At 39.2% G+C, this 24,900-nt stretch overlaps 3 protein-coding genes across 5 annotated transcripts in view; all 3 read right to left on the bottom strand.

Moving 5' to 3' along the window:
• mcama (melanoma cell adhesion molecule a) overlaps positions 1-5,881 on the bottom strand; it is a 59,259-nt gene extending 53,378 nt beyond the window's left edge. Inside the window, exon 1 of the mRNA XM_018691937.2 lies at positions 5,835-5,881. The gene's annotated coding sequence lies outside the window, so the exon portion shown is untranslated. The remainder of the gene's footprint in view (positions 1-5,834) is intronic.
• Positions 5,882-12,802: 6,921 nt separating this feature from the next.
• LOC108893992 (ion channel TACAN) lies at positions 12,803-18,611 on the bottom strand. 2 transcript variants are annotated; one of them, XM_018692511.2, is made up of 12 exons: positions 18,448-18,611; positions 16,838-16,956; positions 16,323-16,454; positions 16,158-16,217; positions 15,956-16,051; positions 15,479-15,568; positions 15,223-15,288; positions 14,890-14,951; positions 14,592-14,687; positions 13,826-13,890; positions 13,561-13,629; positions 12,803-13,352 (listed from the first exon to the last, which is right to left on the bottom strand). In XM_018692511.2, exons 1-12 carry the CDS (start codon positions 18,523-18,525, stop codon positions 13,239-13,241), a joined length of 1,047 nt encoding a protein of 348 aa, XP_018548027.1. In that variant the 5' UTR covers positions 18,526-18,611; the 3' UTR covers positions 12,803-13,238. The 2 variants fall into 2 exon arrangements, with proteins under 2 accessions (XP_018548027.1, XP_018548028.1); XM_018692512.2 differs by having other exon boundaries at positions 14,592-14,684.
• A 1,231-nt stretch (positions 18,612-19,842) lies between these two features.
• Positions 19,843-24,637, bottom strand: styxl1 (serine/threonine/tyrosine interacting-like 1). 2 transcript variants are annotated; one of them, XM_018692510.2, is made up of 8 exons: positions 24,430-24,637; positions 24,185-24,246; positions 23,522-23,621; positions 22,404-22,537; positions 21,774-21,919; positions 21,580-21,683; positions 21,279-21,391; positions 19,843-20,909 (listed from the first exon to the last, which is right to left on the bottom strand). In XM_018692510.2, the coding sequence occupies exons 1-8, from the start codon at positions 24,506-24,508 to the stop codon at positions 20,778-20,780; spliced, it is 870 nt and encodes a 289-aa protein (XP_018548026.1). In that variant the 5' UTR covers positions 24,509-24,637; the 3' UTR covers positions 19,843-20,777. The 2 variants fall into 2 exon arrangements, with proteins under 2 accessions (XP_018548026.1, XP_018548025.1); XM_018692509.2 differs by having other exon boundaries at positions 19,845-20,909; positions 24,386-24,637.
• Positions 24,638-24,900: the final 263 nt, after the last annotated feature.

Genomic DNA, 24,900 nt, shown 5'->3' with positions numbered 1-24,900 from the left:
TTTTACTGTGCCCTGCATGATGGTAAAAGGGACAAAATGTTATTGACTTACTTTATTAAAGCAATGTGAGTTTGTTTGGCTGCATTGTAAAATAATGAATCACTTGCTCTCTTGTTGGATTTCTGCTCAAGGAGTCTTTGCTTACAATTCTGGGACTTGTAGTATTAATATATTAAACAATACCTGTTTTTAAGGTCAGTAACCACAGGTGTCAAGAAAAAAAAAAAAAAAAAACAGGACTAAAATCCTAAGAATTACTTTTAAATATTGATCCTATCTCAAGATAAGAAGCTTCCCCTCTACCTGGGAAAAAGGAGAAAGGAGAAGTCAGCTACACATAAACTTACAGGGGTTACTCCAAGGGTTTAGCATCGTACTTACATAAAGTTGGGAGATTTGTTGGAGACAGTAAGAGAAAAGAATGATTGAAGTTGTTGCAGCAGAGATGATAAGTAACATAGGGTTAAATACAGTATATGAGCTGCACCATGTGCATGGAAACTACACAAGTATAACTGTAGTGGCTTTGAGGAGTTCAAAGCAGAGATGAAATGCAAATGGTGCTCTTGTGTAGGCCAAATAGGGGCAATCATCCAATGGCATAGAAAAGTCTTTGAAGTAGATTGTACTCAAGTTCATCATCATTATCATGATCATCATCCTCATCATCACCATCCATGTCTCCGGAGCCTAAAGTAAGCCCACACACTGGCTGCTCTGCTCACACAGATTGGGGGCAGAGTGTTTCACCACAGGGGTGCCAGACAAAGTCAAGGACCAATGGTTTGAACAGATTCTGTCAGAGGAAGGGGTGGGAATGTAAGAAAGGATGCCATTCACCAAAAATATGCCAGGGGGCATTCAAGGGCATCCTCCCCAATTTGAGAAACAAATTTTAAAAACTTGTTTGTGCTGACCAAAGAAAAAGATTTATGTCTATAAAGTCTAAAAGAAAATTACAGCAATCACACTAATAAGCCTTCAAATGGGAGCCGGAGAACTGCTCTGCCAGAAACTACATCATTTGAGAATTCTTGTGCGCATTAACTATTTTTACTGCCTATGCTGTTTTTCAGACTGAAAATAGCATTGCACTAAAAAACACAAAAACAACAACATCCAGTTTCAGAATTAGCTTCATGAGTTTTCGAATCATGCCAGCAAAGCTTCTCCCTCAGAAATACTTTAAAAGTTTGGGCAGAGACAGTAGAAGAGAACAGTGATAAAAATCTGCTGATATTATTATTATATCACCACACCATTTATGTTTATTGCTGTAGTGATTATAGCTATGGGAAAAGACCCTGTGATGTGGTGGCTTCATCACTGTTCTAAATTAAGTCTTATATGTGTGAAGTTGCTGGTTTCAGCTGTGACTAAACTACGACTAAATTGTGCTGGAAACTGGCCATGATTTAAGAGGAAAAATCCAGTTCAACTTCTGCAGTTATGAAAATACAAACCCGCTGAACTGTGCATTATTCTAAATTATATGCCATGAGATGTCCTGCTTCAAAAAAAGTTGCAATTGCATATGCATTTCTTTGATTTTTCACTGTTTATTTTAGGCTGCATTATATGTGTGTACCTCTGAAACTCTGAAATAGGGACATGAGTCAATCTCAGCATGCAATAAATGAAATTCCACCAACTCATAATGAGGAAAATACTGAGTAGCGGTTTTACTTATTGGTAAATGTGTTTATAAATACAAGACAATACACATTTGTTGCATTAACACAGCTGAGCAAATAAGATGACAACATTGGCAGCAGACTTATTTAGAGTTGTTTAAAGTACTGGGTAAATTTGGATTAATAAATATGAAATGTATGGTGTGTTTATTAAGGTATCAGCTTTTCACTCTAAAACTAACAGAGCATATACAATATAGAACTGATCCTGGGGAACATGGAAAAGAAAACCATGTGTGTTCATCTTGCATTAGCAGAGGTGAAATTTTCTGCTCAGGCTGGAGGTTTACTGGAACAATATGAAGAATCATCAGCTGTACTACCCAGAATTTCTGATTAGATTATAGCTGTAGCATTGTGTGTGCTTGTGTGAATGCACATGTATGTGCACATTTGTGTGTTTTTGTAAGGCAGGGGGCATAAATTGGTTAAGGGACCTCTGGTTGTTTTGGGGGGGGGGGTAACTGATTGTACCTCCTGCTATTGCTCAGATCTTGTGACAGAGTTTGCCCTGAAGGGGACTGTCACGTTACCATTGACCCCTTGGAAAGATTGTTGCCATGGCCACAAGACGCCTTAATGAACTAATGAATCACTCTGGCACACCTCAGCTCAGACACATCAGTGTCTTGTTGAGGGCACAGAGGGAGGGGAGGGACAAGGCGGGGCCAAAACTCCATATAGACACAATGCAGGGTTTGGTTAAAGCACTCCAAGGGACCCAGGTGGCCAATTGCTCCCAAATGTAGTGAATCAAAATTGTGTCAGGGCAGCTCTTAATCACCAGCAGACAGCACACTTCACATTCATTCCTCTCTGATTACATTAACAAGACTAGGACTGTGCCATCTATTCTCTACTCACATAATGGAGAGACTATAACCACTTTTGTGTGTGCTATGCTATGGTATGCCAAGATCTTCCTCGACATTTTAAGACATTTTGCCCTCAGTCACCTCACCTCAATTGCCATCAATCACATAAATTATTCAGTCTTGAAATAACAATCACATTCCACATTAAAAGGACTAGTTCAACAGTTAGGGAAGTAAGCTTATTTGCTGTCTTTCCGAGAGTGAGATGAGAAAATCGATACCACCCTCATGTCTCAGCTGGGGTCACGATGTGGTTAGCTCAGCTTAAGGGGCTGCTATACGCTGCCTGAAATGGTGCTGTGTCTCACCATTACTGTAACTTTCTGAAACCTTTCTGACATTCACACCCACATCACGCTGCAACTGGTCAGAGAGGTCAGAAAAGAACCAGGACTTCTCTCTCTAGCTCTCCCTTTTCATTTGTACATGAAAATATGTGGCCATCCCTATATCTGAACAATATCCTTTCTCCCGCTTCCCTAAACCGATTGGCTTCTCATTCCACGTCTGAGAATGGCCATTTGGAACAACTACAAACACATTCAATTTCCAACATGGTTGGGCAACAAATCATGTAAAGTAAGGGAAACACCTTGCCTGGTTCTATTCAAAATAATAATGAAAGGATGAGCCAAACTACTCTTCTAAAGCTCACTAAATAACTTGCTGTATCTTATTTGCTTAGTCTGTACAAACAGAGATGTTAAAATGACAGTTTATGTTTTTAGGCAGAGCTACACACTGGAGCTAATTCTTGGTCAACATCTGCCAGCTGCAGTGACTGTGTATCCTGATGTAATGTCATGCCAGGTTTTGGTGCCATCGTGCCTCACCAACCATTTCTGGCAATCCATGGCTAGAGAATCTGCAAAGAATTTCTCTGCAGATCGACAAACTGCAAATTGTCTCTTTTTTCATTATATTTCATTCCTGTTTGTGTACAGATCTGTTGGGGCGCAGTCTGACCCTGAGCCTTTCTTTGGCAAAGGTTAAATAAGTACAGCCCATATAGCTGCATATCTTTGGGAGACTCTTAAGGGACTGCTCTGACGTACATGAGGATGCTGAATTAGCACTACAGGCAGTAGACTTCTTCACTGCCTCTGATTGCTTCCTTATAGTACGAGCAACTTCAGCCTTGTCAGCAAAGCTATAAAAAAAAGTAGCCTTACAGATGCCTTTGACCGTCTTGGCGTGTCCACCAGCACTGACAACCTAATTTGCATACTGAGATTCAGTCACGGTGTGAGCAGGACTGAGATAACGAGGAAGCTTAATAAATGCAAATGCAAAAGCCCTGTTGAAAGATGCCATTATCCAGATAACACATCCAGATACAGATCACATGTTAATACCCAGGTGGAAATGGGGTCACAGAGTGTAACCTCAAGATAGTGCTACAGAGGGTTTAAACTGTGGGGGTTCATGAGAGCAGTGAAACTCAACCATATTGCTTATGAACAGGGGAGAGAGACCCAAGAGAGGCTAAAACTGCATAGGCTACAGAGTTGGATGCTAATTCTCAATGGGTATGATATTTTAGGCATCACTTGATGCAAGTAATTCTCTAAACCCAGATTCAGTTCTATGAATACAAAGAAAATGTTGCACCTACAGCAAACTCCTCCCCGACCAGATAATACAGACAGTTATACTTCAACTCTCTCTGAACAACAACAATAAACAGCATAGCTTTAATTATGTGGCTCTTGAATATTAACACGTGTTCGGTAATCCTGGTGAATTTTAATTCAGAAAATATATAGTCTCTGAATTGAGGAGCTGAAGCCTTCAGGCAGCTCCTGATAAGGCAGCTTTCAACTCCCTGCCTCCTCAGCCTCATTATGACAGCAGCCCTTTCACTTGTTTACAGCTCCGCGGATGAGAAACATGAGCTTAACGGCTCTTGTCTGGGGTCGTTCTCAAAAGCTGAAAACCTGCACTTCTCTGAATTTACAAAATGTAAGCAATGTCTTGAACAGACCGGGTCACACACCTTTTAACTTCTCACACACTGATGCGAGATACTGTTTCTTGTTTATGCATTAAATGGCATGTTACGCAGGGTCAAGACTGGCCCCTTGAAATTGGCCCCCTGTAACTTGACTGACAACCCCAAGTGCAGTGGCAACACCATTAACCTTAAACCATTCAATCATCCAATCACATAAAAAAGCCAAGTGTGTAGTATTCCCAAAGGTGTTAACTATTCACAATATATACAACTACAACATTTAAAATAAGGAGGTCAGGTTCAGGGTATATTGTGTGTATTCTTCCTATTAGTAATCAAACACACTTCTTCTTTAACCTCTTATTATTGGGTTAGTGGAAAGAAACCGTTATTCGTGACCCCTTTGTTTTGTGCTGGTTTACCGCTCTACTATTATACTACTGGTTCAGTTTTGCAGTTTCACAGTATACAACTAAACTGGAACAGAAAATACATTATGTAGGAGAAGTTAATTGTGACTAGATTACATTTTGTATTAACATACTGAGGATATGCAACAGATATGCAAGTCCTTGCAAATCTGCTGCCATTGATAAATATAGTGCTTCATTCATCAAAAACAAATGTTGCCTCTCAGTGTAATCCAGCCAACAATTATGTTTCCTAATTTCTAGGATACAGGACTGACTATATTGTTACGCCGCTGCTGTCTCACAGACAGCTGTGACCCTGTGGTTACATTGTCCAGTGCAGTTTTTTATAGTGTAAGGCATCTTGCAGCTGCCAGCTTTGTGTTTACACTGTTTTATTACACTCAGGGTTTGTTTAGGGTTTTATTTATGGGGAGTGAGCAATGCTTTAGCTGCAATGCGTAATTTTATATATTTGATTATGTTGTGCTAAATTGTGTGTCGCAATTGTAGAGAGCTAGAATTACAAGAAAGTTGAAAATGTTGAGATTTAGTTTTAGGGAAAGTTGTCTCTAAATGTAATTTAGAATTCAGAGACATCCAATACTGATGTTCTTGTCTTTGGGCAGACAGCTGGTTGGTCTGTCTGTCACAGCAGTGGAAAAAGTATTCAGTTAAATTCAATGTTAAAATGCTACGTAAGCAAGACAAAAGAAGTATTACTGTTACTATAGAGGTATCAAAAGTAAAAGTACTGAATGCTGAAACATGGCTCTTTTGAATGCATCATTAAGATCATTAGACACTCTCTGAGGTACAAGCAGTATGTTACTGTTCAGCTGGTTGAGGTGCAGCTGTATCTGTAACAATTCTCTGTTTTAAAAGCCAAACATAGACTCACCAAGCACTTCATTAGGGTCCCCTTTTCCCCATTCTGATGTTTGATGTGAACATTAACTGATGCACCTGATCTCTATCTGAGTGATTTTGTACATTGCGTTGCTGCCACGTGATTGGCTGATTGGATAATTGAAGGAATAAGCAGGTGTGCAGTTGTTCCTTATAAAGTGCTTGAAGGGTATATGTGTATATACGAGCAAATAAAGTTAGGTTTCAGTTTTGTGTCATATTTATGCTCTTGTACGCTCTCTTCCCTTTCATCTGCAGGATGAACACAGGTATTAGCTCTGTAATGGTGTAATGGTAAAAAGAACATGAAGCATGATTTGGGTTTATTTAGAGCCTTTGTCACAAATATCTGTATTCGCTCTGCTGCTTTGTTTTATTTGCTTGTATACACCTCAGCTCAGCGTGGGAGCACATGACGATTTAAAAGGGAAATGGTAACCAGGGGAAACTGGAAATAGCAGTGACCAGCATTTGCCAACAATGGCTGCAGTGAAAGTAACAATGACATTCTGAGGCAAATGGAGGCTTTAGAAGCCTTTTTATTCTTTTATTGTGCAGAAACAGATGGAAACAAAGGCAATAAACAGGATGCTGGAAAGAGAAGCTTTTCAACAAGGCAACACAAGCAGTGATGTGATATTTTAAACCTGTCACTGTGGGGGCTTTTGTCTATGTGTGTGTGTGTGGGAACAATGTGAGTATTTCAGCCCTGCAGCCGCGTGTTCTCGTAGAATCCTCAGTATTGTAAGTACCTGCACAAATTTGTGTCTGCAGCAAGTATATGACCAACTTTTTAACTACTCTGCCTCAGAGCTTTGGAAAGCAAGCAATCCATCCTCATTACAGTTTTTTAAATGTTTGACAGGTTGCTGTGAAAGACTCCAGTCCCCTATAGCCCTGTAGGGTCACTTTGGGGATTTAACAACCTCGGGGCAGGTTTATAGTACGCATAAAAGATTTTGCTGACTGTGATTTTTTAGACTAAATATCAGAGCAGCTATAAGAGACACAGGAGCAGGAGCCCCCTGTCCTGACTGTCATCCAGGGGGAGGAAGTGAAGAGAATGAACTCTTGTAAGTCAATCAAATAAAGCTGATACTGATAGGACACAGAGTTGTAGTCATGACAATAGACAAAGCTTCCAATATAAATTTTGCTGCAAAGAAGCTACACACACACACACACACACACACACACACACACACACACACACACACACACACACACACACACACACATATGAATACACACACACATATGAATACACACACTTTCTACCAGCAGCACAGAAGTCGCCTGCATGGAAGCATAAAAATAGTCTTGTCGGAACCTGACAATGTCACAAAACCTACAGTCCAGACTATGACCACTGCACCAAAGTCACTGCAGAGCCTGGTACTGTGCTGTACATGTAAAATCCAGACTGCTGCAACAAATCCAGGCAAAAGCTACTTTTGGAAATCCCTGTCTGAGGTAAAGTTGTATGCACCATGTTTGAAAAAGTAAAAGTAAATTACAACACCTTATCACATTATGACAGCTATATTGTTACATTGACGGTGCAAGTGTTTCCCCCCTGTGATTCACAATGGACCACTGTGTATGTACTTGTTCAATGAACATGCTGCACCTGACACGCTGACTGTGCTCTGCAGGAGGCCGCGGGGTGTTTATTCTGCATGTTGCAGGGTGATTGTATTCAATCAGACGGAGGACAAAATGTGTTGTGATTAATTTTCTCTTGGCTCACACCAAATTGGCCATCTGGTTTACAGGAGCACACAGTGTGTGTGGGAGTGTGCCTATTGACCTACTTCATTGTTCATCTTTTGGCCCCTCAGGGCCGAATATTTCCTATATGTGGGTCAAGGACTCTGTGGGGTGCAGTTGTGTATGATGATGTATGTCCAAGCTGACTCCATATATTTATATGGATATATAAGAACTGCAGTTTGCTGTGGAATATTGATTCGTCTTTGTTTTCTGACTTGAATTTGTCCACCATAGAATGGTGAGCTGCAGGTTGAAATGCAGTCTTTCCTCCTGTCTAATCATTTAAACACACCTTAACCAGCATCATAAAGAATTAATGAATTTGATAAGCTGTTGGTTTGGTTGGTGTGTTTTAAAAGATATGAAAAAAATTTACTGCTGCGCTTTGAATATTGTGGATGGTAGGGGGGAAATTGGATGTAATCTTTGATTCATATCTCAACTTTAAGAAGAAAAAAACTATCATGCTCTCTTCAGTTGAAAATGCTCTCCAAAATCAGATTGCTCATTGCTTTCTGAGATGTGGAAAATGTTGTAGGAGAGTGTGGATTCTCTCCTTCAGACTACTACAGCTCTCTCTGTTCCAGCTACAGTCAGACTCCACTCCCACACTTTCAGCCGGTCGAAAACACATCTGATAGATTCTCTATTACCTTATGAAGTGTGGTTTCAGGATAGTCTCTTCTCAAGTCCAATACTACCTGCTGGAATTAGGTATTTGCTTTTATGGATGTACTTGAGACTCACATACTATTACTAACACCATTACATACACAGTGTTTTGTACTCTGGATAATCCACAGACCTCACTGTGAGCACACGGACATTTATATTTAGTAAGAAGTAGTTCTGATAATAACGGTTCAGAATGAGGTCTGTGGATTATGCAGAGTAACAGAGACACTGTTTCTGGAGGAAGATATGTTGTTGCAGAAAATTTTAATGTGATTCCTCAAAGCTTTTAGAACCACAGACTAAATTCTTGTGGCAACAGAAACCCCAGGGACAGATGTCTTAAATCAAAAGGACGGATGCCACTAGGGGAAGTTTGGGTGAACCAACCTTTTAAAGTTATTTTTACTGTCCCAACTTAGACTGTGTTGTTGTTTAATCAGTTAATATTTAGTTAGTAGTCACTTTTTAAAAATTGTATCAAGTTATAACCTCTGTTCTATAATGCACTATGATCATGAAGGTATTATTAGTCCTAGTTTTAGTGGTATAAGTATTACATATACTGTAAGCATTTATTTTTAGCCATGCTAGCAGTATGGCTAAAAATAAATGCTGGATGGCAACGCCTTTCCACCGCTTTGGTCCAGACTAACATCTCCACACCTGCTGTATGGACTGCTTGACTCAGATTTGGCACACATATTCATAATTTCCAGAGGATGAATCCTAATGTGTTTGGTGACCCTCTACCATTTCATGTAGCAGCATCATCAGATTTAACACAAGATTTAATTTGTCCAATTATTTTGTGCAAAACTAATGTCATTCCCATCAGTCTCAGCTGTACTATGTCTTTAGTGCTAATGAACAAATGTTAGCATGCTCTCACACTAAACTAAGATGGTTTAAACAGGGTAAACATTTTACACATCACAATGTTTTTGTTGTTACTGTGAGCATGTTAGCATGCTGATGTTAACATTTAGCTCAGAGCGCCACTGTATCTAAGCACAGCATCAAAGAGCTGCTAGTATAACATTATCAAATTTTCCATGAGCATCACATAAGATATGGACTTAAAGATATTGAAAAAACACACATAAGAACAATGAAAGGTAAGTAATGAAACAAAGTATCTCTCTATGTGAATAGAAATAACACAATAGATCATTATTTAAGGTACTGGTTCTATTAGTTGAAGAGGCATAAATTGTCATACAGAATAAAAGATGTTGTTGTAATGCATTCCTCAAAGCAGGATTACATCTCAGCTTTGTATTGTATGTGATATACCTACTGTAAATGTTATCAATTTTTTCCTCATCACTGCACTGCTTGGATTTTAAGGTCTCACTCCAGTCTGACAAAGAAATATTTTGAGCAGCAAAAGACACTTGGCAGCACATAGCCTGTTCCAAAATGCTGTTTGATGGTTCAGAAAGAGGTAAAAATGTTAAGGCACATGGCAAGCAAGTCTACTCCTTACTGTCTGCTTTTTGTGGTTGCTATAGGAACCTCCAGACCAAACCCTCAGAAAGCCAGAATGTGTGTGATCAGCTCCACAGAGTGGGGGAAGTCCTGCTAGGGTTACTCCCAAAGAGCTGTGTTAAAATAAAGATGAATTCTCTTTTTTCTTTCACACTCTGCAGGCCTGAAGATCTCTCTCTTTCTTTCTCTTAGATTTCCTCATTCCTCATGCTCTCATTTAACAAGTGGATGTGATCATGTTCTCTTCTTATTAAATATGCATATTTAATTTGGCACTCAGTCCATATTTCAAGAGTGAAGGAGTCGCTGTCATGGGACTTAATTTACTAATGAAGAGGGGAAAGATCTGAATCTCATAGCTGTAAGAGCATAGGGCTGTTTTTTCTATATGACTTATTTTGTTGAATCATTTAGTTAAATGATATGCTCGTATTTCACCTCCCCTCCTCTGATTGGATATATTTAAATATGCATATATCTAAAGGAAGATGTTCCAAAATCTTACTGACTGGCTGTTGCTGGTTTGGATTGTGACGCCCACTCTCTCTACAGAGAGATAGACAGGACATGTGCTTCTATTGATGGGGCCCCAATTTCAGTGCGGATTGTTTCAGTTACATGGTGAGGGCCTTAGGACATGTCCACACCTGCTTGGTTTCATCCAAACTTCCAAGGGTGTACACCTTAAGCTTCTATCATTTGGGAACATGAGGACACTGTGATTTAAAACCAGCTACTCACAGACTGATTTATAGGTGTCAGCATGTTGTGGCAATGACCAAAGTCAGCCTAAAGACTTTTTTGAATTCTTGAAAATTATCTGACATCTGCAGCCATATATCATTACTGTTAAACAACTTGATCTCTTGCTTATAAATACTGAAACCAGTGTAATATGTAAACAAGCAAGATTTTCAGGCCCTGGAATGAAAGCACCACAAAACAAAGACCTATCACCAGCCTAAATAAAAATATCTCAGTATCACTGTAAGCTTTCCAGTCTAAGACCACTATGAGTCCACTGCTGGATCACCTCCTCTGTCATGAACAACTTCCCTTCCTCGCCTGTCTTTTAATCAGTCTGTCCCAGATGGAAGCTCATCAGCACTGCCTTTCTCTTTCATATACTCTCTCTGAGAACATGTGTATTTTGGACCTACTCAACCACAGACAACCCCCCACCCCCCACCCTTCCTGCTGCTTCTGCTGCTGCAGCTAGAGTTGTTCCCAGGCCTGGGAGAGAAGGTGAGCACAGATAAGAGGTCTTTATCTGGGTCCCAGAGGGAGGCGGGTTAAGTTTAAGGTGAAGTTTTGACATGGCGGCCCGTCTGCTTGCTCTGGTTCTTCCCTCCCTCCTTCTCCACCTCCTGATGCGAGGCTCAGGCTCAGTCCCCAATCCCCATGTCCTTGGGCTCATTCTTGACGGCCCCCACTGCTCTGGCTTTAATGAGAAAGATGAAAGAGGTGCAGGCTGGGAGAATACCCAGCCCTCCTCTTCCCCTTCTACCACCCCATTCACTTTGCTCCTCGTCCCGTTTGTTCAGCTCAGCCTCGCTCTGACTGGCCCTCCAGCGCTAACTCATCCAAGACTTTTTGCTTGGGTGGGGGGAAGTTCTACTGTAGTAAATTGGAAGTGAGGCTGGTTTCCATTTTAAATTTTTCAGGTATTATTCCTTCTGATCTTATGTGCAAATTTCTTTCCATCCTGCTTTGTGTTCTGGCTCTGTGCCTCTACTGTAGGTATGTTTAAATCATAAAGCCCAAGAAATGTAGCTTTACTGAAACCTTTTCATTCTTCCTTTCTCATAAGATCTTATGTTGTAAGTAACAATTGAAGACTGAATGAAGATAATAATGATGGTATTCATTAAGTTCGTTATAGTGCCACAATGTGTTCACCAATTCAAGTTATATGTAACACCCTCTCGGCTGTTACATTTCAAAGTACCCTCTATCAGTGTGCCTTGGTTAACAATTTTTTCAAAGCAAAACACAGACACCTTCTCACAAAAAGTGTAAAATGTAGAAAGGTAGAACAAAACGAGCATAGAGTGTCCAAGATCATTCTAGACATGAAACAATGGAACATAATTAACATATGTTAAAGAAATAAGCAGGCCTCCAAAAAATAACTAGAAGTCACTGAAATGTTCTCAAATCCCAGTCGCCACTAACTAACCATAGAAAGCCCCAAGGGACCACAGTACATAATAAAACTGGGAATTATGTGCTCCAATCAATGCAGGGATTAGCATCAGCGCCCCCACCAGGACTCTCCATCAGGCACAGGGATGCAGGTTTAAAGCTCAACAAGGTCCTCTTCACCCACTGACTCTGCTAAGCTCTTCAGCCAAGAGAGTGATAGTAGGTTGGGAGAGTGGGAGTCTCATTCATCCATTCATGTGTCAGTAATTAACCATACGAGCCTGCCTTCAACCACCACAGCTCAACTGAACTGTTGGAGCCAATTGCCAAAATAGTCTAGTTCAACCTACAGCAATGGTTCTGAACCATTCACTGATTAGTAACATTCACTCAGTGAAATTAGTGACTGACATTGATGTCACGTGAACAATGATCACTATAATTCAACGCCTCCTCATCACTCAGAGTCCTGCAGTACTGTAATCACTCTCAAGAGACGTGATCCATCTGGAACAATGAGTCCCACATTCCCCATGAAACAAAAATTCAAATAAAGAAAAGTATGATTATTTTTGTCCAAAACTAAAAAAAAAAAAAAAGATTTGGAGTTTTGATAGATGAAATCTACTCAGTGTATTTACACATCCAGGAGGACATGGACAATGTTACATGTCTGCTATTGCAATTCAACGCTTCCACCTTGTGGTCATTTTCATGTAATGCAGCGATGCATTAAATGCTTCAGATGGACTGTACAGTACATTTTTACATAGAGAAAGGACTATAGATTTTGTGCACAATCACTTATATTGGAATGATTATTGTTTCTACCTCCACATACATAATGTTTCCTGCTGTAACAGAGAAAACAAGAGCAAGTGGGGATTTGGAGTGTTTTATTGAGCACTTTCTGTAAGGCTAAAATACATAGCAGCTGCTGAGTGACAAACTGTAGAGTTCCCTACATAAATATAATGCAAATAACATTGTTATCTAAATTCAGTAACACTTCCTTATCAAAGTTTTATGACTCTTACCAAAACAGCCAATCCTAGTAAAACAACCTGACACTTTAGTGAGACCTGCTGGAGTTGATTTTTTTGACCAATGTGTCTAATCTAATGTCTTTGGCCTAATCAAACATCATTTACATGAAAAATGAAATCAAAAGAACATGAAATGAAAAGGACATTGATAAAAGCAGCAGTGCATGTAAATGGTCCACAAGGACAACATTGATTAAGAGCTCTAAAGAGAATATTAGAGCTATGTTAACTTTTCACATTTTATGTTCCATAAACAGATTATTCCAGTTTTATAAGGTCTTGGATTTTTCCTGATTGTTCATGTATTTCTGGTAAACCACTCCCAGCGTGGTGAAGAAGTTTCCCATGAAGAGCACCATGTAAGAACAGCCGCACATGGCAACCTACACCACAGGATAATAAATAAATGGGTTACTTTGACTGGGGAAAAAAAATCTGAATCTTATGAGCCATGATCTGTTAGTTAGGATTGCCTTTTCATGACTTCTGTAAAGATTTATGGATGTTGAAATCTTTGGAAAGTTGAGCATATGAGAACACATGACGATAGAGTGAGTCATGCAATATAATATTAAATGCACATTAACAAACCTGCCACTCTTTACACTCTGGGAGTTGGAACATCCTGAAGAGTGTTATGCTGTTGTAAAGCTGCCAGAACTGTGAGAGGAGGAGCAGTCAAGGGTCAAAAATCCTCTAACAAGCAAACTTCAGAGGCAAGAAGTTCCTTTAGTTTTTTTATTTCAAACTGAGATTTTCAGCCAATTTGATCAGTCTTGCTTTATTTCTTTATTATAAAAATGAATGAGCCTGTGATGTAAGTAAACAGTGAGCACTTTTAAGAGACTCTACTCACGTGACCAAAGAACAAGAAAGGTAGGAGGAAGGTCAAGCCTCTCCACATCCAGGACTGGAAACCCTCTGAACACCAAGAGAGGAGAGAAGAGTCACTGAGCTTTAATCAACTTTATCTGTCTATCTATTTATCTGTATTGCTACACTGCATACAAGAGAAATACATAGACATGAAAGATAGTGGAATATACAACCAAAATAAGAAAGAGTAGACAAGAGGTGAACACGGTCAAAGGTCATGATGATTCGAGAATTTAAAAATTGCAACTTTTTTGTAGTCAACATTTTTGATAAGGATCCCTTAAAATAAATTAAAGAATGACGACAAACATATGTACCGAGGAAGACATTTTTCAGTTGAGAGTCTAAAGCCATGCTAGCATGGTTTTTCAGGTTCCATGTAAACCAAAGTGTGGAACAAATTTAAATTTTGACTTGACAGTGGCACTAAATGAAAAGTCAGGTGATCAACAAAGTGATTACAAAATGACTGGTGGCACAAGGCAATAAGTGAGGGTTTCACCAAAGTCATTCATCCTCTGGGGCCCATGAATGTCTGCACCAAACTCCATCAAATAGTTGTTGAGATATTTTAATCTAGACCAACATGGTAGATGATCAACTTATTACTAACCCTTAAGCCATGATTCTGGTGTGGCTAAAATCTAATTTGTGAGTGCATATCCATTTGAACTCCTGCTCCTTGTATTATTTCAGAGTCGTTCAAGTATAAATATACATGACTGAGCAGTTCAGACTGCACTCACCAACTGTAAGGTCCATGTTATGTCTTTCTCCCAGTGCTCTGAGTCTGTACAAACAGCCACTCTGGTAGTAGTACTGGAGAAACTGGACAAAGCCTACTTTCCAAACAGAAGAGAGAAGATAAAAATAAACACACAGAAGTGCATCTATGACTTCACTGTTGCCCAAGATACCAGTTAGACATTATTTTGTGTTATTAACCTCAGATAAACAGACTTTTTAATATTGAAGGCTATAGACAGTTTACACTGAAACTGGCTCCTTTTATTTCAAAATGTACATTTGATATACATCTCTTACTTTGGTATAGACAGTATGTTAGGAATTGGTTCCTAAACATCTGGTAGAGAGCACCTTCAGGCCTGCAAACAGAGACAACATCTGGGTAAAATGGATCACAAACATGCAAGAGTGAGAGCATTCTGATGATAAGATTTATGATGATTTCAATTTGACTTTGAAAAATTATTTCTTTCTCTCCTCATCCTCAAGCTGTTATGGTCTGAATGGTTAATTCTCTGTGAGACCTTTTACGATATTATGACCTGATGAGGAAGTTTCTCATTTATTATAGCATTTTGCTCAGTTGTGTAAGCGTTGTGTAACTGAGGAAAAATGGATATCATCACTTACCAAGTGAGCATGACTCCAGACAGGAAGGTTGACACATAGTGATGGAAAACCCACCAACCTTTGATCCTGAAACAACATGGAGGGCTGACAATGAAGGACACAGGCCTGTATATATTGACCTCAGAAAAGTGAAAGGGTTTAAACGGTTTAAAGTGCCTCTCTACTTTAAGAAAGCCCAAGGAATCTTTTATATAACAAGTTTATCTATTATTATTATTATTATAAAAATAATGGAGACAGTAAATTTAGCGCAGACCTCGAGCCGTTGGTGATGAGGATACTCTCCCGGATGGTGAGTGTGCAATAGTACCACACCAACAGGAAGTTGAACAGGGCATCAAGGGCTCTGAAACGAAAACAAAAGGGACACATCATGAAGTAAACCACAACCAAACTCACACACAAATGATGGAAATAATTCAACAAACTCATTCATTCTTCCACACTGTCAATCTACACCAGCTGTGGGCCTCTGTCACTGTTCTAACTGATTCTGATCAGCCACATCTCGTTCATAATAACTAAATAATCACATTTAAGGGTTCATTATCAAAATGTTTAGCATATGTAATATGTTATATAAAAGAACACTGGTGAATATACACAAAGCCACATATCCCTCCATCACTATAAACATGGGCACTGTAGTTTATTTTCAGTTGATCCCACATACACTGTCCTGCTTTGGGTGCATTATTAGGCTACACCCACAGTTTCCACTGGCAAATCTTACCTGTAGCTGAACAAAAAGCGACACGTGAAGGAGAAGACGAAGAGGATGACTGTGAGGGCCAGTTTGAATTTCTCATATTCATCTTTGTAGGCAAATCTGTTTGGTGAAGCAAAGAGAAGTAATATTGATGGTGATGATGACATGACTGTATGATGAAAGACACGCTGTCGTAACAACATGAACATCAGTAAGAGGGACTTACTTGGACTGTTTGTTGAGGAGTGTTACATTGACGTTTCCTAAAACAAGAGTGAGGTACAACCTAAACAGAGAGAGGTGTCAGTTATTCACAGAGCTAACATCTTCAACGTCATAATAATTGGAAAAAAACCCAACACAATAAATAATCAGAAGACAAAAATCAAACCCGTTCTTCTTTGGCAGAAAAGCTTCCATCTCAGAGAAAGCATTTGATCTGTCGTTGATGGAGTCCTCAATTTCAGTGATGGCATCCACATCCTCTAGACTTAACTTGGGTGCTGGATGGCTGTTTTTGCATCTAATCATGGAAAAAACATTGTAGCACATTAATGACACAGGACATACTTGTTGATTTATTTGTAAAAACTTTACTCTAGCACTGTGGATTCAGATTCATTTAACCCTGACGCTGAAAAAATCTCTTATTAACCCTTTAATCTCTCCTTACTCTTTTTATTAACCACAAGCAATGAAAAACATGCAACAGGTTTCTCAGTTTCAGCTGCTAAATCACAGACAGCACTGGCTGACAATTAGATCTGCTGTAGCTGATTAGCATTAATTCCATGGGAGCCATAAAAGTCAACATTGCATTACTTTTCATCACCATTACAAATGGCACCAAAATAATCTATTGAGAATATTCTCCATACTTGCAATGAATCCCTGATCAATACTTACTCTTTTAGTGACACACTGAGCTCTTTCAGTTTCTTCCTCTGACGTGTGATCTCACTGGAGCATTTGTCTTGCAGTTTGGTCACTTCCTCAAGTTTCTGTTTATATAGACGATGGGTGTCCTAGAGGTGAAGAGAAAAAAATATCCAGAGGAATATATGAAGTTGTGTTGTGCTGTGCCAAAGTTTTAATTTTTACTTATTGACAAAACTGCAAAGTAGAGAGGACACAAAAAGATACTGGTGAATTTCCCACAGTAAGGCTCTTTAAAGGCTGCGGTACAGTTCAGAAAAGGGCTGTGATGTAATTAAATACAGTTGGGCTAAAATGTCCAAAATCATCAATGATTTTTTGTTATTGTTTGTCTTTTGTCATTAAACTTTAATTTCAACAATACTTTTCATGATAATAACCTACCTCCTGCTGCTCCAGATTAACTACTGTCACTGTATGTTAAATATTTGTCTATGTGCAGTAAGTGGGGTGTGACAGTTTTGATATATTTAGACAGAGGCTTATTATTTTCCACGCAGCATGTGACCTACACTGACTTTGCTGCCCAGTTAGCTGGGTTTAATTATGATCGTGTTCTTGACATTCATAGTAAGTGATGCTTTGAGTTTAGAGTGCGCTGGTGCATTAGATCAAGCACTTTATAATCATAATGGAGCTGTCTGGGCAGTAACTGGTGTCCCAACATCAATTGTGCAACGTAAGTAAGCACAGAGAAGTCTTCAAAGAGAACATGAGTTCAGTCAAATCTCATTTGGTTGCCTTTTATTATGAAATACAGTAACAATAATTCTTTCTCAGTGTAGGAGTGAGAAGGGCAATTTGTGTCTCTTGCGGTTGTTTAGCATTGATTTGTGGTTGTTTTTCATCTCCTTTCAGACATTTAGCATCTGTTTATGGTTGTTTTGCATCCCTGTGGTCGTTTATTTGTCTGTTTTGGCTATTTTGGCTGTTTGGGTCTATTTTGCAAGTCATTGAGGTCACTCATTGTCTTTTAACTTAGCTCTGGGGCTTACCAACAAGATTTCATTTCATTTCATTCTGAGGCCCGACCTTCTGAGCACCCGGGCCTGTGTCTGGTAGGCCCGTTCAGTAATCCACCCATGAATACTTACAGCCAGTATAGATTTGTTGATATTGTTGTATACACATATCAACCACAACATTAAAGACAATTAGTTATTTTAATGTCATGGCTGCATAGTGTATTTATACAGTATATATATCTATAAATACAATATTCATCTGTTTATAGATATATACTGTGCTACAGAATGACAACACACCAGATTTCAACATATAATCCGGTTTAATTCCTGTATGTGTATCATAGACTCCTGGTTTAAGCTACTAAATACCACATCGAACCAATACACGGGATCATGTGGTGCTTTCCTAGAATACCGGTGGTCCACACTGTAACCTGATGTGCGTTTCTCTTTGTTTTTATTTGTCTCTTGGCTGTCACAGCACAATTATCTTTAGCTGCGGCGGGCGGATCCCACTGTTGCCTGAGTCCCTGCCCACTCCGACAGTTAGCTTACCCGGGCAGGGAAGCACTTTCACGGGTAAACAGTAGCTAGATAAGATGTTAAACTTACCTGGATTTGTTGGTAGCCCTTCTCTAAATCCTCCCATTCGCGCAAACATTCACTTAAACCCGTCGGACTGAACAACATTTTTACTCTGACATCAGGAATCACGGAGTTGGGTAATTTCAAGATCCGCTGTGCAACAGTTGCACCGCTGTCACCGCCAAAGCTAAGATAACAAACTAGTTCAACTTCCTGTCAGAGCCTTCAGATTAAAAGCCTCACGGTTTACTGCCTGTACTTCAGACTAAAGTTTTTAAGAATTATATTTAAGTTTCTAACGCGTCCTTTTAAAAGCAAAAACGTTATGGGGAATAAGACACATTTACAAAGTAACACTCAAGCGCATCTCTCAAGTGATTACAATGATTTATCGCGTATCCTCAGCCAAATATGTAGAAATTGGTCCTTAAAAATACAGGAATTATCAACATGGGAATTAACAGTGTAATATATTTAGAATGTGTTATTATATAAATAGAGTTAAAATGACAGGAAATTAGTTCAAATGCAGACAAAAATCCGCTGCAAGACATTCTGCCTTTAGTAATAGACATATGTCAGATTATTAATATTATTACTATTATTGAGCATAGAGCATTTTTAATATGCTCTATAGATCATTTTGCTTGACTTGATTAATACAACATCTAATTCTAAATATATGATAGTTATATATTCTTGCGAAATCAAAAGAAGTTAAATTAACTCTTAAAGTCCAATTTAAGGCATTTCGAGGAGTACAACTTTCGAGCTATTATTTATAATGTCACGCAAAAATCCCGGTTTTGTTTTAGCTAACAAATAATCACTTTACAAAATTTCTGGCGTCGTTCTTATTGGACGCGATCATCTGCAGCTGCGTGGTCCAATCAGACGACCCGTCGGTGACATCGTTTGTAATCCGAGAAAATTGCCTCCCTGAGTTTAGCCTGTTAGGCAACAATCCCTCTCTTACAAACCCAGCCTCAATAGCAGAGGTTGACCTCAAACTATGGTCCTGACCATATCCATTTATAACAGAAACAACCATCTGAATGACATGTGTTATATGGTGGGTTTTTGCAAGGATTTCACTGAGTCTCCTGCAAGGTGACTTTCAGGGCAATAAATCACTTTGTTTTTGGCATGTGGCCTATATTTTTAGAGCTGATATTATGTAACTCTGTAGACAGGGGAAACTGTCATGTCCAATATTGCTTAGCACCTCTGGCAGACCCATGTAAGGACTCAAGCACAACGTATGCCATTTAGGGCTGTATGAGGCTCAGAGTTTTCCCTTTCTTTCTTTCTTTCTTTCTTTCTTTCTTTTCTTTTCTTTCTTCTCTTTCTTTAAAGATAAATCATAGTCACATTGTTTGTGAATAAAAAGTACAACTGTGTCAGTCCAGAAAGCACTAGGTGTCACTGTCACTTTTTTGTGTTTCTTTTTGTGTTCTTACATTTGGTAAATGTCCAAACTAAGTGTATTCTCGAAGAGTTGAGAATTTAAAGGCAAAGAAAAAATTAATTATATCATAAGGCAACAAAAGTGAATTATGGGGAAATGGTCTTTCTATCCATGTATGATTAAAGAGGTAAAAGGGGAGAAAAGCCCACATGCTTTATTTATACCATGCAATTAAAATAATTAGATCTTCCTACTTCTGCATGTTACATCATTAAATTGCTTCATTGAAAGTTTTTGTTCTCAAAAGCTTTCATAGCTGTGCACTTCAGACAGGTGTGTGTGTTTTCTACTCCAGAATACCTATCATACCTGTTTTCTGTCATGGCATGCTGCATGCTATGACAGAAAACTTTCAGATGTATAGTCCATGGTACATGGTAATAAATCTCTGTAGTGTGGGTGTGATTGAACTCCCCTCAAATATATAATATTTTCTCCTAGGTGCTGCAATAATGTTTCTAAATGAAATGAGCAAAGCTACAATGTACAGCTATTCTCCCCTTTTTACACTTCAATTGCACAGTATGAAGGTTGTTAACACCTTATTTCCCAAGTTTTCTCCAGTTTTGTTTCAAGTACTGTACCCCAAAGACACGCTCTAAAATACTCATAGTCTATTCATTTCTCCTTTCATCTTAAATGCCGAGGTGCTACTCCCTTTGGAAACTATTTTATTAGTACCCATTTCATACAACAAAATTACACTGTAAATCAAAGACTGCATTAAAGACTGCATTATAAAGTGTTACCAGAAAGTAGACCTACAGCCTAAGCCTTCTCTTTGCAAACTTAAACAGAGGACATGTGCCTGTAATAATAATGATAATAATGATGTAATGCAACTGAAATCACTTGTCTTTACTGAATATGAACCAGCCACATTCCTTTGTTAAAAATGAGCTTTGGAGATATCAGTCACTTTAGTTCCCATGGTGTGAAGCTCCCAGTCAGACAGCTGCTGTAGAAACCCTGTGTTTGGCCTCGTGTCTGGTTTACATTTGAGCATGTACCTCCAGGCCTCCTGAGAAAAGTCAAAGCAACAGCATTATGTTTCATATTCACATGCTTTCTTACCATGATCCATATCAGTCTCAGCTCTGTGTGCTACAAGAGTAGTTTGACATTTGGGGAAATTCACTTTCTTGCTCAGATTTAGAGCAAGAAAAAGGACTGATATACTGTATATTATCTGTTTAACTGATACAAAAGTGTAAGGGTGACAAACTCCAGCTACATATTTAGCGTACAGACATGAGAGTGTGGTGTAGGTGTAATGTGCTAAACAGTGATCCATAGAGGCACTGGTGGGTGGTCAGGCTAGCTGTTTGTGGCAGATAATATTACTATACTCAGCACGCAATGAAACCAAACTGAATGGACTCCACTTAACCTCCAGTGTGTATTTGAGGTGGTGCATAAGAAAGGCAATGGTTAGAGCACTGCAGCGGCTTCTGCCCTGCCTGGAAACTATCAACACACGAGAGCCCATGTTGATGTGTGACCCTGAAAAAAGAAGATAGATTATTAGTTCAGTGAAAAAAACTAACTAAACTCCACACTAAGCCCCATCACAATTTTACAGCTCTAAAACCTTGATGCCCATAATTGATGAGTTACCTGCTCCTGTAACTGAGAATATGAGCATTTGTAAGGTTTACCAGATTATTTATTATAAGTATAGTGTCACTTACCAATAAAACTACAAATCCTTTCAAAACTTGAATAGAAGTCAGATGCCACAGAGTCAGATACAGGGATGTTAAGGATGGTCTGGTTCCCTTTTATGGACCTAGATCTGAACAAATTCAAAGGAAATTCAGAGCAAACATGACCGAACATGACACATGACATTCAGAATATTTCAAATGTTCAGTTCCTGCCTTACTCCAGAGTGTCACTCTGTGAGATGGCGATGACAGCGCTGATTTTCAGGTCTCTGAGGATACTGGAGTTCATGCCTTGTGTCTGGTTACCCATATACAGCAGTCCTGCTATAACCTCCACTGGATAAGCTTTCAGGTTTTCCAGCTCCTGAGACAACAAAGATATATTAAAAAACATTAAGTTGCATTTATCAGCAGCAGTTTGAATCAGCTGGCACCTAGAAAAGAAAATAAGATAATTAATCTATTTTATATTGTTTAGGAAGCACTGGAACTGCCATAAGGCTCACAGAGTTTTAGCTAAACAATGTGTGTCAATGGGCCTTTGGTGATTTTATGAATTGAAAATTTGTACAGACAATTTTCTTTTGAGAAATTGTACCACTTGAGTTTAATATCACCGAGGGCAGATCCTGAATTATTGCTTGATTATGTGACCCTACCTTGTAAAGCGACTCTGCGGACAATTTCATCTGAACCACTGGACTGGACAAAAATCAGTGTCTAATCATAGGTCCAGTCCATTTAGATTCAATGTCCTCCAGACTTTGTACCACCTGCATGATTCAGATGAACGCTCACAGACTTAAGTATGATGATATGAAGCTCAAAGCCAGGTGTGTTTGTCTTACCATGATGGTGTACATAATTTTCTCAGTCCTTAAGAAAGGGTACAGAGCTGAGAACTTCTGAAAGCCTCCTCTCACTATGTGGACTGGATAGAGGCTAGCTTTGGCCAGAGCCTGGGCACATTCAACTGCTCTGCCTGCAATCACAGTCAGAAACCACGTGATCACTTAAGAGTGAAGAGACATTTATAGTTAGTTTATTCCGCAACATGGAGCTAGTAGTTGACGTCACCTTATCCCGGAAATTAGCAGGAAAGCGCGCTGTTCAAATCACTGCCAGGCACTGCTAGCAGCCAACTTGTCTCTTTACCTGCTGTGTTTATAAAAAGTGAACATGGTGCTTAGCTGTTGTGCCCCGGGGTGCCAGAATAGTCGGGAAATAAAGGGGAGAGCATTTTATCGGATTCCCTAAGATCCTGAAAGACGACAGAAATGGATTACTGACATAAAACATATCAGAAGCGAGCAGAGGAAAACGGAGCTATGGCAACACACAGGCAACGGAATCCGCCAATGGAGTGATCGCTTCATATCAGGTACATAATCCAGCGCTCCCTAACTGTAATATCTTGTTTACATGGTTTTATTACGATTTCTAACAGTTTTATTTTCATAAACGCCAGTGCCTAGACCTGTGTATTGTGGCGTAGATTTGCTCACAGCAACGAGCGACTCTCAACGCGAAATAAATGTGGGATTAAAAAAAAATACTTATTTTTGTAGAACTGTTACCATCTTCCTTAGGAAAAATTTTCCTTTAAATTCTTCCCCGGCTGCCTCAGTGTTCATGAAAAGCACACCGAGGCATTGTACGGGTCCGAAATGTATAATCCATCAAGTTTGATAAAGTATCGCTCCATTTCCTCGGCTGTAAACTGTGAAGTTAATTCTGACGGCTTGAAACCTGTGTTATTATTAGTTCTCATAATACATCAATGGTTATTGCTCAGGCTTTTCCTGCCAACTAGGCGGTGTAAACAAACCGAGTCACGTGACGGCCTGGAGCTATATACACTATTATGTTGCCTATTATGTTCTGTTTTTTAGTGGACTGGTAATTCATCCTTTTTGACTTCCCTTTTTTGATGAAACATTTCCCGTATAACACGTTCACTTGTTACCTTGTTCGTCCAAACTGCTCGTGTCACTGTCATAAACCACCACATGCTGCATACTGTCAACCTCCACAGCCACTGGCAGGAGGAATTTGCCTTCTGAATCCTGGAAAGAGTCACACAGAAGTTTCTGAAGTTTGACACAAAATAATCCTAGAGAGGATTAGGAAACTAAGAAATTAAGCTGTTCTGCAAGGCTTGTCTTTCTATTTCTCAAACTTACATCCTCTAACCACAAATAAAAGCAGGATACATATCTCTTTCCATAAATATCACACCTTTCAGGAGCAAACTACTCCTATGACCCACTCAGTTTCTTGTGCAGATATAGTGTTACCATTTTATTAAAATCTGCTTTTTTACTTGTATTGTTTGTACTTGTGCTCTGTACTGTCAATAAACAAACTACGCACAAGCCCACACCCTGAAACAGCTATGGAAATACATAGTATTTCCTGTTATTTCTTCAGTGCTAGATCTATTTAAGTTAAAACACTATTAAAATACAGGTGTAATAATATTTTTACTCACCTGAAAAACATGCAGAAGAAGAGAAGGTATGTTTATAGATTGATTTTAAGTACGAATATAACTAAGCCCCCTTTTTTTTTACTCTATTGTGCCAGAAAGACATGAATCACAGAACTGTGGTTACAATGATATCCATACCATCTTGACATTTTTAGCTGTTATGATGTGACTCGTGTTGTAGTCTTGGGCTGCACGAGCATCTAAAAAAGAGACAAAATACACAAGTTACAACTAAAGTCAAACTGAATACAGCAGAGCAATCAAGCAAACTAAATTAAAAAAATAGAACCCGTGACTGACAACTTGTAGTAACCACCTGAGCTAAATCCTGTCTCTTACCAATCAGACAGAGGTAGTTGATCTCTGCCAGCCTTGACACACACCTGCACTGGTTGAGGAGATTGTAGAGCTCAAATGGCTCACACATGATGATCTCAGCCATCGCAGAGAAAACGACAGCATGTAAACAATTAGCCAGAAACACAAATCAAGAAGAGCTGGGCATTGTAATTAGTTTGACCTGAAGGCAAAAACATAGCATCTACAAATGAACATGATGTCTAACTCAGTTGTTTTCAAAGTTTTGTTTGTATGGGTCCTGTTGCTAAGCGACTCAGTGTCCTCCCTCATTGGTGGCTGGCGATGATGTAGAGCCTTAAAGTTACAGCGATCCATTTTTTCACCATGCAAATCACATATTCCCATTTTAGCTGATCTTGCACTTTAGTGTTCAAATCTATAAGTGGAACAACCAGCAGGTATAAAGTGATCCTGGGGTTTTCAGGGGTCCCTGGGGGAGACTTTTCTTTTTGGTGACTCACCTTTGTAAGTCTTTGACCAAGACCAAAGGTGAC

This window comes from Lates calcarifer, linkage group LG20 (assembly GCF_001640805.2).
Source record: "Lates calcarifer isolate ASB-BC8 linkage group LG20, TLL_Latcal_v3, whole genome shotgun sequence".
In the NCBI taxonomy this organism is placed as follows: domain Eukaryota; kingdom Metazoa; phylum Chordata; class Actinopteri; family Centropomidae; genus Lates; species Lates calcarifer.
This window is presented reverse-complemented; position numbering and strand designations above follow the sequence as displayed.

Bases quoted from the DNA above. Each gene is read 5' to 3' on its own strand.
- LOC108893992 (XM_018692511.2), bottom strand. From the start codon at position 18,525: ATGTTGTTCAGTCCGACGGGTTTAAGTGAATGTTTGCGCGAATGGGAG. The intron at 16,455-16,837 runs GTAAGTATTGAT...TTCCATGATTAG, and splicing joins CTCAGTGTGTCACTAAAAGA to ATGCAAAAACAGCCATCCAG. The intron at 14,952-15,222 runs GTAAGTGATGAT...CTCTGTTTGCAG, and splicing joins TCTGGAGTCATGCTCACTTG to GCCTGAAGGTGCTCTCTACC.
- styxl1 (XM_018692509.2), bottom strand. From the start codon at position 24,488: ATGGCTGAGATCATCATGTGTGAGCCATTTGAGCTCTACAATCTCCTC. The intron at 23,622-24,184 runs GTATGGATATCA...GACTCTTTCCAG, and splicing joins CAGCTAAAAATGTCAAGATG to GATTCAGAAGGCAAATTCCT. The intron at 21,684-21,773 runs GTAAGGCAGGAA...GAATTTGTTCAG, and splicing joins TCACAGAGTGACACTCTGGA to ATCTAGGTCCATAAAAGGGA.